We start from the raw sequence: 17,136 nt of genomic DNA, 5'->3' as shown, positions 1-17,136 counted from the left end.
TCCAGCCATGCCAGTGGTCGCTCTTTGGAAGAGATACACATGAACACTGTGCTCAAGGTAAACATGTACAGCCCTTCAGCAAAGTTACTGTTACCACCAGCTCTGGTGAGTGCCCAGTTGCCACAGCAAAAGCTGGCCCTGCTGCCCCCCAGTCCGGCACCATTCTGTAGTGGGACTAGCCAAAGGAGTCTGGTGGGAAATCGGAATGCTTCCTTCACTGGAAACAGAAATTGCACGTGTGGGAATAGATGTATTTCCAGACTTTTCTTTTCTGCACCTGATACTTCTGTCGGAATCATTGCTCAGCGATTCACAAAGATCGTCTTTACCATAACACGTAACTCATGACCAACAAGCTCATCTGACAGCAAACGGAGCTTTAGGCTACAAAATTCACTGGTCCCAGGACATTAGTTATTATGCAGATACCACTGGTCTGGAAGTGCTGTGGAATGGTGTATTGAAGGCACACATGTGTGTATACCTTTCCCACACTTACACATAATTAAAAAAGAAATCTTCGAGGGCCAGGCATGGTGGCACACAACTTTAATCCCAGCACCGCGAGGCAGATCTCTGCAAGTTCCAGGCCAGCCTTGTCTACATAGAAAGCTCCAGGCCAGCCAAGGCCACATAGTGAGATCCTGTCTTAACAAAACCATTATAATAAAAAAAAAACCTTTTAAAAGGAACTTCATTAAAAGCATAGACAACATGACAACTCATAATGATATCATTAACTATAGAGGACATTGATTTGGTTACAACTGGGAAGCTAACAGTACACATGTAAAGTTTCCCACCTTCATTTTTCTGAGGGTCTTACATCTAAAGAGAAGCCCTGGGGGGGGGGGTTCTGTTGACGATGGTGGATCTCAAATAAGACAATTTTTTTTGAAATGATAAATAAAAGCCACAGCACTTGTTTCTTTCCATGTCAGTCACTGGACAGTCACTGTGCACATCTCATACGTGAGCTCTGTGACAAGAAAATGTGGCACTTCAGGCTGAAGAAGAGAGCAGCCCATGCCGAGGCCTCTGCGCAGCCTGCAGCACACACTGGACGGAGAGATGAGTTTGCTTATTCACAGGTGACCAGCCAGGCAGACCGAGGCATGGCTGACGATGTCTCAATCATCCATCAATTCATGGGCTGTACTGAAAAAAATGGAAAAATGTACCCCAGCTGTAAAAATAAAAGGCAATAGGAAGCAGATGAAAAAAAAATTTAAACTGAACTTGAAAGCTCCGAGGGAAAAAAAAGAAACAAATAAACCCCAGCAGAATAAGCGATGCCGTCATTTCAGCTTGGATCAGCTCTTGGCTGCACGTGCTGAGTGCAGTGAGACAGAATTAGCAGAGCTTCGAGAGAATTCCATCAAATCACCCCACTCTTGCTTCAGTGCCTCCCATTATTACTTGACAGGAGCTTTTCAGTTTCACCCTCCAGGAAAGCGAGGCACCGTTTATCGAGGCTCTCGCACCAAGTTTCATTACATCGAGAGTGGAAATGGGCATCCCGCGTGATTTACCGCGCATCCACTTTTCAGCAAATAGTGACTTAGCCACCATTATTGGGTGGCCAGGCTCTGGCTTTGCCATTGGTTCTCTGAGGGGGTTCTACTGAAGAGTGCTGTTTTGTTCCACAGGAACTTGAGGTGCTGATTCCAGACCATGAGGCATTTTGGAATGTCAGCTTAAAGGCAAACAAACCAACAGCCAGGCAAAGGCAAATACAATATTAACTTTGAAAAAGCGAAGCAGACAAACAGATGAAAAACTGACCGTAATTTCTACTGCATTTCCGGACTTTTCCTGAGCCTGGATCTGTCTGTGCTGGAGATGGGGCTGGAGGAGACAACATGGAGTAGAAGAGGGGCTTCCTATCAGAAGCCTGCAGGGCAGAGAACTGAGCTAGCAGCGGGTTGCTGGAGAGTAGTAGGTTTCTAAAAGGCGATGCTGCTGTAAGGGAATGGAGCAACTCAGATTGAGAGCTCATTTCGAGAGATGACAGGCCAAGCTGCACATGGTGGTGCATACCTATAAATCCCAACACTGAAGAGGAGGCAAGAAGAGCATCCGGAGTTCAAGGTTATCCTTGAGTATATATCATGTTTAAGGCTAGACTGGGCTGTACAAGATTCTTTCAGAACAAAACAAGACACAGGCCATTTCTAGTCCAGTAGAGCTCTAGCTAGATTCCCACTGTGCAGAAAGGACAGAAAGGTCTGCTGGATACCATCGAAATGAGCCACCAAAACTGAGTCCAGGGCCATTTCAAAGGGCCACAGGAATCAGGAGATCTAGTTCTAGGTGGAAGAGTGTGGCTGCTAGATATTTCTGGGCAAGTATCTAGGCATCTGAACTGAGCAGGAGGCCAGAGTGATGGGCAGATATGTCTGAGTATCGAGCACTGTTTTAGTCAGGGTTTCTATTCCTGCACAAACATCATAACCAAGAAGCAAGTTGGGAGGGGTTGGGGATTTAGCTCAGTGGTAGAGCGCTTGCCTAGCAAGCGCAAGGCTCTGGGTTCGGTCCTCAACTCCGGAGGGGGAAAAAAAAGACAGGTAAATAAAAGTAGCAAGTTGGGGAGAAAAGGGTTTACTCAGCTCACACTTCCAGGTTGCTGTTCATCACCAAAGGAAGTCAAGCCTGGAACTTAAGCAGGTCAGGAAGCAGGAGCTGTTGCAGAGGCCATGGAGAGATGTTTCTTACTGGCTTGCTTCCTTCCCCTGACTTGCTCAGCTTGCTCTCTTATAGAACCCAAGATTACCAGCCCAGGGACAGCACCATCCACAACGGGCGGGGTCCTCCCTCTTTGATCACTAGTTGAGAAAATACCTTCTAGCTGGGTCTCATGGAGGCATTTCCTCAATGGAGGTTCCTTTCTTTGTGATAACTCTAGCTTGTGTCAAGTTGACACACAAAACCAGCCAGTACAAGCACTTCTTTGAGATGCTGTGGGATAAAGCAAGTGCAAGCTGGACAGACTGAAGTGTGTGGTCAAAAACACAGGGTGGGGGTGGGAGTGGGGAAATGTCTCAGGGGTTAAAAGCACTTGCCATGCATGCCCAGTGATCTGACTCCGGATTCATTAAACTCATTTAAAAACCAGACTCAGCTGTGCAGGTGTCTGCAAACCCAGCATGCTCATGGGCAATGGGAGGTAGGAACAGGAGACTCTCTGGACACTTAAAGACCAGATAGTCTGGCTTATGCAGGGGCAGGGAGACCCTGTCTCAAACAAGGTGGAAAGGTAAGGACCGACCCCTGAAGACACCTGGGTTAGCGTCATGGTCTTTTCCTGAAAATGCTCTGGAAAATAACAGCACTGTAGACCAGGAAACAAAAATTCAAAAGATGATTCCAGAGAGAGCTTTAAGCTTTTCCAAGGAACTTTTGCAAGCTTTGAAAATTCCCGTCACGCCTTAGAGGAAACGGCAAGATCGGGTAAACAGGCAAGAAGAGGAAAGATGCCTCTCATCCCAGCCTGAAGATCAAATGATTCCCACCAGATACAAAAAAGCAGCAAGGTCTCACCAGGCAGCGGAACATCCATTAACATATGAATAGAGCTCAAAGTAATATCCGTCAGCAAAAGTTTATTGATTTCCCGAGCTAGAGGCTTGAGGAGGAGAAGCTCAGAAAGCACGCTCCCATCCCCAGCCAGAGAGGCTCCAGGTCTAGACAGGGAGGGCATCTTTCACCTCACACAGGGCTGCCCCAGGGTATCAAGGTTGCACAGAGGCTAGGGCTGGGGGCTGAACACAAACAGCAGAGGGGACAGGTACCCACCCCTCTGGCTGGACAGCTGAAGCCTTACAGCCCCAAGGATTTCCAGGACTCACTGGTAGGTAGAGGAGAGTCTAGCCAGGTGTCCACAGGATGGGGACGGGGTACCCCCTGCCTGCTTTATTGATTATAGTGGGGCTGGAAACGTCTGAGAGGTCCGTATTCTGAACCTTTTATTCTCGTCCCACACTGAACATGCTGCATAGACAGTTCTCCCACCTTGCCTCCTGGTCCGCCGCACGGACCCTCTCCTGAATAATCCTTGTCTATTTTCTTCAATGCAGGACAAATATAAAAGAAAAGAGAGACTTTGCTTCTTCCTAAATTTGTCACACAAATATCAGAGAGGATGAGAAGTAGAATTTCTTTTTGGCTCATGGTGTCGTGTTTTGTTTTTCTTGCATAGAGGGCTGTAGCTCTCCTAGTTTATATATATATATATATATATATATTTAAAAGTGATTTTTTTTTGAGGACTAGAGAGATGGCTCAGTCGTTAAGAGCACTGACTGCTCTTCCAGAGGTCCTGAGTTCACAACCATCTGTAATGGGATCCAATGTCCTCTTCTGGTGTGTCTGAAGACAGCTACAGTGTAGTCATATAAATAAATGAAAATAAATCTTTAAGAAAGTGATCTTTTGAGATTTATTTATGTGTGCAAGTGTGTGTGTGTGTGTGTGTGTGTGTGTGTGTGTGTGTGTGTGTGTACCATATACCTGCCTGGTGAGGGGTCAGAGGAAGGCATGAGATTCCTAGAACTGCAGTTACAGGTGGTTGTGAGCCACCATGTTGGTCATATCTCCAACCCCACAGAGATTTACTTTTGCTGGTGAACCTAAGATCTTGGACTTGAGGCTGGAGAGATGGCTCAGCAGTTAAGAGCAGAGGACCTAGATTTGGTTCCCAGCACTCACATGGTAGCCCATAACCACGTGTAACCACATGGTCCCCATGGAACCACCGTTCCAGGGAATCCAACACTTTTTCTGACCTGGGTAGGAACTGCACACACATGGTACACATGCATACACATAGGCAAACACTCCAACACATATCATAAGAGTAAGTAATCTTGAAAACAAGAAGATCTCAGACATAACTGCTAAGCAACCACCATGCCACTACCGCTACTCCCCGGTCCCAGGCTTTCCTAATTGAACCATGTGAGGTCATGGTTAATTTGGGGACTTTCTGATTAACACGTGTTCTGTGCATACCTTCAGTGTGCCTCATGACGTTGTACACTTTCAGTGGTAACGTTGAAGACATGCGTTGTAGCCCATAAATTTAAGTGAGAGAATCGGTCTACAAGATGCCCCTCTCATGTGTTTGGAGGGTTCTGTAGGCTATGCCAATTCCTAGCTAGCATATTTCTCCCACTTACATGGATGGGCTCCCACTGACAGCACTTCCATGGCTTTTTGTGATGCTCAGAATGCCCTAGAGCAGAGTGCCTTGACCCCGGTGAGGTGTGGACTAGATAATCTTTCATGAGGCCTGTCTTGTGGGCTTTACAGTACTTGGTGGCATGCTTGGTCTGCAGACTATAGACACCATGCACCATGCTCCCTCAAGTTATGACAGCCAAATATGTCTCTAGATATTGCTATACATCCTCTTATGAGCAAAACCATCCCTGATTGGAGACCATTGTCTTTGGCAAACCCATACACCTTTCTCACTGGGATATGTAATTGATCACTGAGTTTTGTTGAGTCCACCTCCCAGAATTAACTGTTAATTTCATTTCCTCTCTGATTCCAATGTCTCTGGTCTCCTAAGGAAATGTACAGGTAAGAGCATTCATAAATGAATGTAGCAGGGAAGTTTTACCAGAAGCTGAAGTGCAGTGGCAGATGTCAGCCACTGGGTGGCGTCTGTACATCACCAGCTCTGCAGAACAAGCCCGGATCACTCCAGAAGCAGACAGATAAAACTGACCAGACAGAAAAGATAAGATTGGGCCTCGCCTAATTACAGAGTACTGTGACCTATTTACAGAAAACTGTGTGGCAGGCACTGAAGAAGGTGTTTCACCTATAATAATAAGCAGATAGCCTTTACTGAATATTTGCTCTATCAGCCAGACCCTAATTTCTACGTAATGTGTAGTCATCACCTTGAATTCTAATAATAATCCTAAAATGTATATTATGTTATAGACAAATGAACAGCACCTAAGAAGTGCAGCAGAATTAAGAAACTTGAGGGCTGGAATGTAGCTCAGTGGTAAAATACTTGCCTACCATGCATAAGGCCCTGGATTCAATAACCCAGTATTACAACAAACAAACAAATAATAAATAAATCAATAAATATTAAAAATTACCTAATTATTGAAAAAATACTCAAGAAGGTCATATCACTGTTGAATATCTAATGTATGCCAGACAGCCTTGTAGATGCGAGGTATTATGTTTAACCCAAAACTAAAGAAAAGATCTCAGAATATAACATTATAGTCCAAGCTTACAGAGCTGGCCAAGTTCATGTATAAACTCGAGGGATATGTATCAGATTCTAGCATCTTCTTCTGTCTCATACTGGAACACATCCTGTCTTCTGATGTGTCTCCCTGACAGTCTGCTCTGACGGCATCCTTGCATGCACCAGCTGTGTGGCAGAAATCACTCTGGGCATCTGAAGGTGAACAGACAGACAAGACCTTGTTTGCATGGAGCCCACAGTAAGGGACACGGAAGGGAACAGCTGATGAACAACCCATTCCAGAAGTCTTGATGGATCTGTGCTGAGTGCTGCAGGGTGAGAGGAAGTGGGGAGTGAGTCTGAGAGGCTGGAAGGCTGGGAGGAAGAGAAGAGGAAGTAAGTTCACACAAGAAACAATCACAGAGACAACCAATAGGGTTCAAGCATGTTTTTGTTTGTTTGTTTTTTAATTACCAGCATGAACTCTGAACTGGATTGCCTGGATTTGATCTCTATAGGTACTGTATATTACTGTGCCCTTGGGCAAGTTTACCATCTGTAAACTAGAAGCAAAATTACTCCACCCTTTAAGGCTACTGTGAGGATTAAATGAGTTAACCAATCTACACACTCAGAGCCGCTGTTCGCGGTGCTGTCTACGCAGAGCCTGATGATTCCGCTGCATACCTTTATATTTGACTTCCTCCACTCTACAAGCAAACTTTTCTCCACATCACCAAAACCTTCTTTGTTAAACACAGACCGTGTGAGCATTTATGCCCGCTAATACATGGAGGGGGAGATAAATACCTCCCCAGAGGCCTTGTGGTCACCCCAGAGAGAGAAGGTGGGTGGACCTTATCAGTGTCTCCTCTATAGAGATTTTTATTGCTGTTTTGGGAACACCACCGCCACCACCAAAGAACAAAGAGACCTAAAAATAGGATAAAGAGCCCAGCAACAGATCCACACGTTATTTATGAGTGGGATTTATGACAGAGTACACTCCACTCTGTCAGGGCTATTTAAAAAATCAGGTCGATGAGATAACTGTGTTGGAAAAGGAACCCTGACCCCACTTACACAGTCGTCGAAAGTTAATTCGGAGAGGGCCACCGTCTTCAGTGTGGAGCTGAAATGAGGTAGCTGAGCTTCTTGGAGAACATGGATGGAACAGATTTACTAAGAAGAACGTGGCAAGCTGAGCTTCTTGAACGTTAAGAACCTCTGTACATCAAAAGACACCATTAACAGAGCAAAAGAGAGGCCACAGACGGGGGCGTATATATTTGTAGAGTATGTGCTGGCAGTGTCATCTCAGAAAGGTACATCAGCATTAATATACATATAGCATGCTAGTAGCTCACATAGATTAAGCTTTCTATCGCTGTAACAAATACCCAAGGTAGGTAACTTATAAAGCAAAAAGGGTTTGGCTGTATATATGGGTTGGAGTAAAGTATTCTCTCTCTCTCTCTCTCTCTCTCTCTCTCTCTCTCTCTCTCTCTCTCTCTCCCTCCTCTCTCGGTTTATTGGAGTTCAAAGTTTCAGAGATTTCAGGCTGTGGCTGATTGGTTGACTAGTGGCTTTGGGCTGATGACACCATGGTAGGAGCCTGTGGCAAAAACAAAACTGCTCACCTCATGCCCAGAAAACTAAAAAGAAAGAGAAGGGCCCAGGTTCCATTATTCCCTTGAAGGGTATAAATCCTCCCTCCCATAAGCTCCACTTCTTAGAGGTCTACTGCCTCCCATGGTGCTGCCTAGAGACCAGGCCTCTGGGGCGTACTTATGACGCAGGACTGTCAATCATCAGTGAGGAATAATGAATATATACATGTATATATATATTTATATATATCCAGAAGAATCTTAAAAGACTTAGTGCAAAGTGAAACTTGCTGTATTTTAGCCAAGCATCCAAGAAAAAAGAATCTGTGACTTCATCACCCATATGCCGGCAAACGCTGAGTGGGATTGCAGATCCCACCCTCGTCTGCAGCGAGGCACTGAACTCCCTGCTGTGGGAACATCGGGGAAAGCTGAGTAGGGAGCTGGGACTCTCATCCCTGCTGAGCCTTAATAAGATCCCCAGTACTGCAGAGACCGTGCAGGGAGCCTGGCCTTTCAGTTCCCACAAGGCAGTCCCAGGGAGCCCTCCTCCTCTTGTACAGATGGAACCTGGTGGTTGGGGGCTGGTGGAGAACTTGTCCCACCCACACTTGGCAATAATGAAGTGGAGCGTGTAGCCCCTTATGCTGCTAGAACAGGTTTAAGTAAGACCCAGAGTCTCAGCACACAAACGCCCAAGATTTAGCCTGCTTTTCCTATCATGCCGCGCTTGCCTGTTCAGGTTTTTATTCACCAATACCCCCTGGTCTGGGGGCCACAAACACCAGAATTTATGTCCCAGCCATGGAGGCTGTAACACTTCCAGGGCAAAGGCACTCTGGTTCCCCGCGCACCTCTCTGTTTCGGCATGCAGATGCCTGTTTCCTGCTGCATCTTCCATTACAGGCAAGCCTGTGAAAGAGACTTCCTTTTTCTATGGTCTGCCATGAGCATTGAGGATCCTGGAACCTTGACTAGGGGTGGCGAAGGAATAGAGAAAGGACAGACACACATGTAGGAAAGCTGGGGTCCAGTGCGGGTCTGGGCAGCGATGAGTCTGCACCTACCACATCCAGCAACCTGGAACCCCAACCTGGAACCTCAGTGTGGATTCTTATGCACAGCACAGAGGGCAGGACTAGCCAGTCCAGGTAGGAGGTCTTCATAGATGAGCAATCTCAGACTATAGACATACTGGAAGAGGAAGCCACGGGTGCCAGTTTTTGTACACACTGGTCAATCCACTCTGAAACCCCCAAGGAGGGGTCTGACATCCTTCTTTAGCCTGGCCATTAAGGGGAAATGGTCTTACCCTGCCCACATCAGAACTACACTCACTCAGGGCCTCCTCTGTCTCTCAATACAGGGGTCTTCCTATGTAGCCCAGGCCGGCTTCAAAGTTGGGATCCTTCTGCCTCGGCATCCTGAGTGAAAGATAGCCCAGTGTGCATAATAGCTGCCTCTTCTTCCGAGAGTATTCTTCTCAGCAGAGCACAGCCCTGCCCTTACAGCCTCATCTAACCTCTCTAACACTCCAATTTCAAATGACCTCACATTGGGCAGTTGGGAGTTAACAGATGGACTTAAGGGGAGTCAAGCATTTGGTCTGCAGGATCAACCGAGAACCAGGGAAACCCCAAACTGAACTTCAAAAGGACAGCCTCTACAGGGGCTGGGGAGATAGCTTAGTGGGTAGTGTTTGCCACCCACTGAGCTCAGAATCTGAGTTCAGACTTCTAAGCACACATGCTTGAGTCCTTGTCCAGTGAGTTCAGTAACCCAGAACTGAGATGTGGAGTCAGTGAAAGAAAGGACTCTGACCACTTGTCATTCGAGCAAGCGGACCGGAGTAGCTCAAGCCATCTTTATTACACAGAATTTCAGAGCATTCAGTTTCAGATTTCCCTTAATCATTATCCAAGAATCTCAACCAGTACTTATGAAAGTTCATTTTAAGTCCCCCTTACTTCCTTGTCATCAGTGATTCCCCTTTCCCATGTCTATGCAGTAAAATATTACAATCCAAATGACTATGTCATAGCTAAGCACACCTGAATATTGCCAGCCAAAATGATTTAAGTTGTATTACAGGCCAAGTGATTGTATCTAGCCAGCCACAACTAGTTTGTGCACAGGCCAGCAGCAGACATACAGTTTCAAAGTAAAAGACAATTAGAACCCAAACAAACTTTTAACAGGAATATAACCAACTTACGTTTCTTTTAAGAGCACAGCAAATTTTACACACACTCATATACATATAACGCGGACACACAGATAGTCTCTCTCTCACACACACATACAGACCCACTCACACACACACTAATTTATAGATGCCACCAGCAAAATTATATCAATTCTATAATTATCTGGCAAAGAATAGAGAAGAATGAAATTATGTCATTTGTAGGAAAATGGATAGACAATAAATAAGGGAAAATACAAATATGTTTGTTTTGTTTTGTGTTTTGAAACAAAATTTTTCTTTGTAGCCCAGGCTATCTTTGAGCTCACTATGTAGCCGTTCTGACTTTGAACCCTCCCTGATACTCTTTCCTCGGCTTCTTAAAGAGCTGGGATTGTAGGGGAGCTACTATGATTAGATCTGTCTTCTCTGGAGTTTTCTAAATTACATCTGATAGTTACAGAAAAGCTTGCACTACTGTCTGACTTGATCCTAAATGCATAATGTGGGGCTCCCTGCTGTTGGAATTCAGACCCAGGGCAGGAGGCTGAGGTGCCCATTTAACCTAACAAAGCTGACTTAGCCTCCAGATTCTCCCAGCATCCCTTGCTCTCTGTGCTGAACTTTCTAGCCCAGAGTCCAGACTTTCTCTCACCTAGAGGATCTCCACTATATAATCCAGGCATTTTTATGCCCCCCTCTCCGCTCCCTCACCCTCACTTTTCTGTCTTCCTGTCTGCATGGTGACTTCATTGATCCCTCTCCTGTGAGGTCCATGAACCTGCCTGAGAGCTGCCCCCAATAATCCTTCCTTTATACTTTAATTCGGCTTGAACTGGCTCATTTCTTCAGTGGAGAATATCTGTCACCTGCAAGGAAACCAGTTCAGCATGACTTAGTTGGGCAAGCAAACCCTGGTTCAAACTCCTTCCTCTTTCTTCTTCTTCTTCTTCTTCTTCTTCTTCTTCTTCTTCTTCTTCTTCTTCTTCTTCTTCTTCTTCTTCTTCTTCTTCTTCTTCTTCTTCTTCTCCTCCTCCTCCTCCTCCTCCTCCTCCTCCTCCTCCTCCTCCTCCTCCTCCTCCTCCTCCTCCTCCTCCTCCTCCTTCTTCTTTGTTTGTGTAGTTTTATCTGTCCTGGAACTCACTCTGTAGACCAGGCTGGCCTCAGACTCACAGAGATCATCTGCCTCTGCCTTCTGAGTGCTGGGATTAAGGGTGTGTGCCATCACTGCCCCAGCTGGTTCAAACTTCTGGAGTCTGACATATTCCTGGTGACAATTATCCCAATCCCATGTGCACAATAAAGCTTAAAGTGTGACTACATCTACAAAGCACATGAGATTTGTACCATAAAAATGGTTCTATATCTTAAAGGCCTAGGATCTGGAATGGTCTCTGATCAAGATAGCACAGCGGTCAGCAGGCTGTACAGCACTTGTGACATTTCCCCTAAGGACGGGTTCTACTGCTTGAGAAACAAAGCTAAAGATAAAGGTCTAAGGAGGGAGAGACTGCGATTCTGGAGGATTTGGGTGAGGACTGGCCCTACAGATAGCCAAGGTCACCAGGTAATTAACAACATCCACTCCCAGCCTTCTGGGCAGAACACAGGTATTCACTTCCTCCACTGAGGAGGCAAGCCTGTGTGGTTAGCACTCCTGGTTTCTCCAGGACTTGGCTGTGAGCACTTGTGCCTTCTATACACAGAAAGGAGATATTTGAAATAAATGTGTGTGTGGGGTTAAATAGATTTAAGGGAAGTAAGATTATTTCAATGTGATAAAATGATGACACCAATATGTGGATTTAAATTTTTTCCAACCCCACTTTTTTTTTTTTTTTTTTTTTTGAGCTGAGGACCGAACCCAGGGCTTTGTGCTTCCTAGGCAAGCGTTCTACCACTGAGCTAAATCCCCAACCCCAAACCCCACTTTTAATAATGGTTCTTAAGTGCATTGACCTCCCTTCTAGCCCACCACCCACCAGAGGTAGTGGAAAAGAAAGGTTATTAGGACACAGGGGAAGTGGACCTGTTTAGAAATTGTTCTAAATCCAATTTGCATTGTCAGGAAATCAGCAGTTCAGTTCACAGGCCAGCAGTGGCAGCTCGATCCACTCTCAAACACTTCATGAAGATGCCAGCATCCAGTTCAGTAGCATTGGGATAGCACGCACGAACAGCCAGCCCTCGGCAGAGTCGGCACGCAGCAGCGGAAGTAACCAGGACAGCAGAGATGTCCGGAGTTCTCTGCCTGGCCTTTCTCAGTGAAGCTAAGTTCACTTGGAAGGTGAAGAGGCGAGACCAACGAATCATTGCAAGCACCATCACTGTCCATTGAGTTCTATTTATATGCCCTCAAACACCACATGTTGTCCTATGGGTCCTGCCTCACCACAGAGTCTGTACCAGCTGACATCCTTCTGCCAATCAACCTCAGACGTGGCGAAAAGCTGCCAGCACACCACCAGAAGTTGTTTTTGGTGCATTTCTCTCTAAGGAGTCCTGACAAATGGAGCTTAGCAATGCAACAGAAGGCAAACCAATGCGTGTGTATCGTTAGGGAAGAATCCTTCATCACGAGTCCGTTCACATGCTTGCTTTAGCAAAGCATCCTTTCACCTCTGTCCACCTCAGTGAAACATCTTCTCACCTGTGTCTGCTTCAGAAGAACAATCCTTTACATGTCTGCCCCAGCGAAATACCATTAGACACAACTGACTTTCCAAAAAACTATGCTTCCACTTCATACTCCCCTTTCTATTTAAGAATTTTCCTCTTCTCTAACATTAGCAATCTATACACAGTAGAAATAATTATAAGAACCATCACATTTTAAACAAATGGCTATGCATGATGTAGTCAAACAATAGTCTAACAACCTTAAATTTCTATCCATGTACAATAATTGAACAAAAGAACCCCTTAAATTTCTACCACTATGCGATAATTAAACAAAATCTTAAATTTCTACCAATATACAATAATTAAAGAAAAAACCTTAAAAATCTGTTAATATATAATAATTACACAAACCCTTAATTTCTATCAATGTATGATAATTAAAAAAAAACAACCTTAAATTTCTATCAACATACAATAATTAAGCAAAGCCACCTACCACCCTAAATGTTAACAACTATAATACATCAAGCAAACAAAACCATCCTCCCCAACTTAAGGGATTGGAACAATGGTTTTCTTTCTTTTTTTTTAAGATTTATTTATTTAATTTATGTATACAAGTACACTGTAGCTGTCTTCAGACACACCAGATCCCATTATAGATGGTTGTGAACCACCATGTGGTTGAACTGAATTGAACTCAGGACTTCTGGAAGAGCAGTCGGTGGAAGAGCAGTCGGTGCTCTTAACCGCTGAGCCATCTCTCCAGCCCAACAATGGTCCTCTTAATGTATATTCCCTTCCTGATGAATTGGGGTGAAGAATTCCTGTTTGGACCCCAAGGAAAAAATTGGTTAGTCTAATAAAAGCTAGCTGTAGCATTTACTACCCCATCCCTGTGTTTATCCAGTCTCTGTTTTGCCTGTCCAGTCTATGTGTTATCCAGTCTCTGTTGGATTGATCATTAGAGCTAGGCCTTTTGAAGCTGATTTGCATGCATATTTTGGAGAATTCAGTAACCAAGACAGTCTGTGAATCATCTGGGCTGTTTGTTTGGTTAAAAAAAAATCCCTGTCTCAGGTGAAAAGAGCTTTTCCCGGTCGGATCTAATTGTTCTGTTTCAGGAAAACACTCCTTCACATGTCTGCTCCAGGAAAATACCACCCAAAGATACCATAAGTTTCCACTTCACCAGTAGACTACAATGTTATGTGTAGACATATAGAGTCACACAAATTCTTGGCCTGGCCTTGATCTTGGGACTTGCCTGCTTTTTATAAACAACTGAATTCCTATCTATCTATCTATCTATCTATCTATCTATCTATCTATCTATCATCTGCCTCTCTCTTTTATCTATCTACCAGCTCTAACCCCAACATTTTACTGGTTCTCTTTCTCTGGAAACTCCAACAGCTATACCACTTGTGGACATATACCCAAAAGATGCCCCACCATCTGGAAACAACCCAGATGTCCCACAATGGAAGAATGGATACAGAAAATGTGGTTTATTTACATAATGGAATACTACTCAGCTATTAAGAATGAGGACATCCTGAGTTTTGCAGGCAAATGGATGGAACTAGAAAATATCATCCTGAGTGAGGTAACTCAAACACAAAAGGACATGCATGGTATGTACTCACTAATAAGTGGATATTAGCCAAAAAAAAAAAAAAAGTACAGAATATCCAAGATACAGTCCACAGAACTCAAGAAGGTTAACAAGCTGAAGGGCCCAAGTGAGGATCCTTCAATCCCACTTGGCAGGGAGAAGGAAGCAATCATGGTGTGTGGGGGAGCTGGGTGGGAGAGAGGACAGGGAGGGGAAAAGGGGAATATGACTAGGTATGGGGGAGGGGTTGCAGGAACAGGAGTGAAGCCCTGAGGGCCAGCAGAAAGAATGGAAACAGGCAAACTGGGAAGGTAGGAAGTTGGGGGGGGGGTGTCTTTAGAATGTACCAGAGACCTGGCAGGTGAGAGACACTTAGGACTCAAAGGGAGGGACCTTAGATGAAATTCTCTACAATGGGGAGAGGGAATTTGTAGGGTCCATCTCCAGTAGAAAGACAGAGCATCAAGTGGAGGGATGGGGTTGTCATCCCACAGTCAAAAACTCTGACCCAGAATTGTCCCTGTCTGAAAGAACTGCAGGGACAAAAATGGAGAAGAGACTGAGGGAAAGGTCTGTGACTGGTCCAACATGGGATCCATCTCAAGGGGAAGCTCCAAGCCCTGACACTATTACTGATGCTGTGGTATGCTTACAAACAGGAGCATAGCATGGCTGCCCTCTGAGAGACCCAACAAGCAACTGACTGAGTCATATGCAGATACTTACACCTAACCAACAGGATTGAGGATTCCTGTGGTTAAATTAGGGAAAGGCTGGAAGAAGCTGAGGAGGAGGGCGACCCCATAGCAAGACCAGCAGTCTCAACTAACCTGGACCCCTGAGATCTCTTAGACACTGAACCACCAATAAGGCAGCTGATATGAGGCCCCTGACACATGTACAGCAGAGGACTGCCTGGTCTGGGTTCAGTCAGAGAAGACACGCTTAACCCTGGAGAGACTTGAGGCCCCAGGGAGTGGGAGGCTTGTGGGGAGGGACGTTGGGGGATGGGGGATCTGCTTAGAGACATGGGGAGGAGTGGGATATGGAACTGAAGGAGGGCAGACCAGAAAAAAAAAACCAAAAACTAAAAATGAAAGAAAAAAATTTAAAAAATATTTCTTCATGTCTTGTTTAGTTACTACTTCTTTTTCTTCTCCTTGAGATAGGGTTTCATTCTGAAGCTCAGGCTTTCTTAGAACTAACAGGACTCTTCCTGCCTCAGCCTTCTAAGTGTTAAGATTACACTCAGGAGTCACCAAGTCTGTTTTAAACAGAGACACCTTTAAAAGGGGGAAATTATAGGTAATCACACTCATTAATATGAATTCCAAAAATATCTTTAAAGTGTTAATTCAATGGTGTAAAGCCAGACATAAGGGCAGATGCCTGTAATACCAACACTTGAGAAAGGCAGGGGGATTAGGAGCTGGCTAGACAATGAGTTCAAGGCCAGGGCTACATGAGGTAGTATATGCTATCATACATCTAAAACCTGTGTGTGGCTTATCTGTTAAATGTATGTTCTGCTGTCATAAAGGACCCAGTGCCCATTTCAGGAGGCTCATGATAATCTATAATTCCAGCTCCAGGGTATCTGATGTCCTCTTCTAGCCTTGGAAGGTCCTGCAATATCAATCCCTGCAATACAACACACATAATCTTTAAAATTTGCAAAAATGCAAACTTCTTCCTAAATTGGGGTGGGGGGACCTCAGAAGCATTCCTCTGAGGTCCAGGAAGGTACATGGGAAAGCACGTGCCCATTGCTTCTAGTTAACATATGAAGACTCCAGCTAGAGTATCGGGACAAAGAAAAAAGGATATTAGGGTCAAAATATTGATAAAGAAGACACGAAAATTCCATTTCTGAGAATAACATGTGTAAGCAAGTGGTGCTGCTAAGTCACTATAAATATTACAGTGTTTATAGATATCATATTATCAAAGACAGCTGTCTTTTCTCAGCAGCAGCAGCAGCTGGAAAACACAACAAGAGTAAAGAAATAGTACAGGCTTGTCTGAGAACTTCAAGTCCTCGGGACTGGATAAATCTGTAAGAAAGTCTTCAAGACTTCCAGTTCAGAAATTATCAAGAGGGCAGTTCTCCCAAAACGAATCTTAAAACATAGTGTTAGTCAAAATAATATCTCAATAGAGTTAGAACAGACCTTGTAAGATGCCCTTACAATAGATATGGAGGTAGAGAGCCAGACATGGTGTGCATGCCTGTAACCTCAGCATCTAAGTCTAGCCTGGGCTACATAGAGTTCCAGGAGGGCTTAGGTTACAGAGGGAGACTGAAAACAAATAAACGAGCACCAGCAAAATGGAGGGCTAAGGCTCACCGGGGTAGTTCAACGGCTGGACTAAAGGGAAGCAGAACCCGAGAAAGACTGAAAGAGGAGAGACCCACGGCTTCACAAAGAGTTCATCTTCAAGTTCTGTAAGGAACTTCTCCAGTCAGCAGACTTCTGGGATACAAACCAGGACATTCATTTCCCTTTATACTGTGGGAATACTAATTTCTATCTGAAGAGTGAAGTTGGAGAAGGAAAAGAACAGGTCAGAAAGGTTACTCTTCACCCAGAATTCAGCGCGTGCAAACCTCTGGTGAACTAGACTTGTGGCTTCCGCCTGTGGTTTGGGGGTCAGGTGTAGGACAGAGTTAAAGACAATATTTTCAATATTTGCAAAAGAATGAACTCAGGACATCATAAAAAAGAAAAACAAATTTCACTCAGAAGTCCGAGCACAGACAAATCAGTATTTCTTTTTTTAATCCCCCACTTTCTTAGTGTCACTTCCTCTGTATAATAAACACCCGTTTTTGGATTTGTTTGTTTTTGCATAGTTGTCATTGCATTTACTCATTTGGTGT

General features: G+C 44.7%; 1 protein-coding gene across 5 annotated transcripts in view; it reads right to left on the bottom strand.

Moving 5' to 3' along the window:
* Positions 1–6,152: 6,152 nt before the first annotated feature.
* LOC120099897 (uncharacterized) overlaps positions 6,153–17,136 on the bottom strand; it is a 48,599-nt gene continuing 37,615 nt past the window's right edge. For 2 of the 5 annotated variants that reach the window (XM_087607454.1, XM_087607458.1), the window contains one exon: positions 9,629–13,464. In XM_087607454.1, coding sequence (XP_087463580.1) covers positions 10,935–11,240 — 306 coding nt within the window. In that variant the 5' untranslated portion in view covers positions 11,241–13,464 and the 3' untranslated portion in view covers positions 9,629–10,934. Of the gene's footprint in view, positions 6,596–7,303; positions 7,448–9,628; positions 13,465–16,603; positions 16,788–17,136 lie in introns of those variants that run through there. The other 3 variants (XR_015652301.1, XM_087607451.1, XR_015652304.1) reach the window with 3 other exon arrangements.

The sequence above is a fragment of the Rattus norvegicus genome, chromosome 1 (genome assembly GCF_021556685.1).
Source record: "Rattus norvegicus strain SHRSP/BbbUtx chromosome 1, alternate assembly SHRSP_T2T, whole genome shotgun sequence".
NCBI lineage: Eukaryota > Metazoa > Chordata > Mammalia > Rodentia > Muridae > Rattus > Rattus norvegicus.
This window is presented reverse-complemented; position numbering and strand designations above follow the sequence as displayed.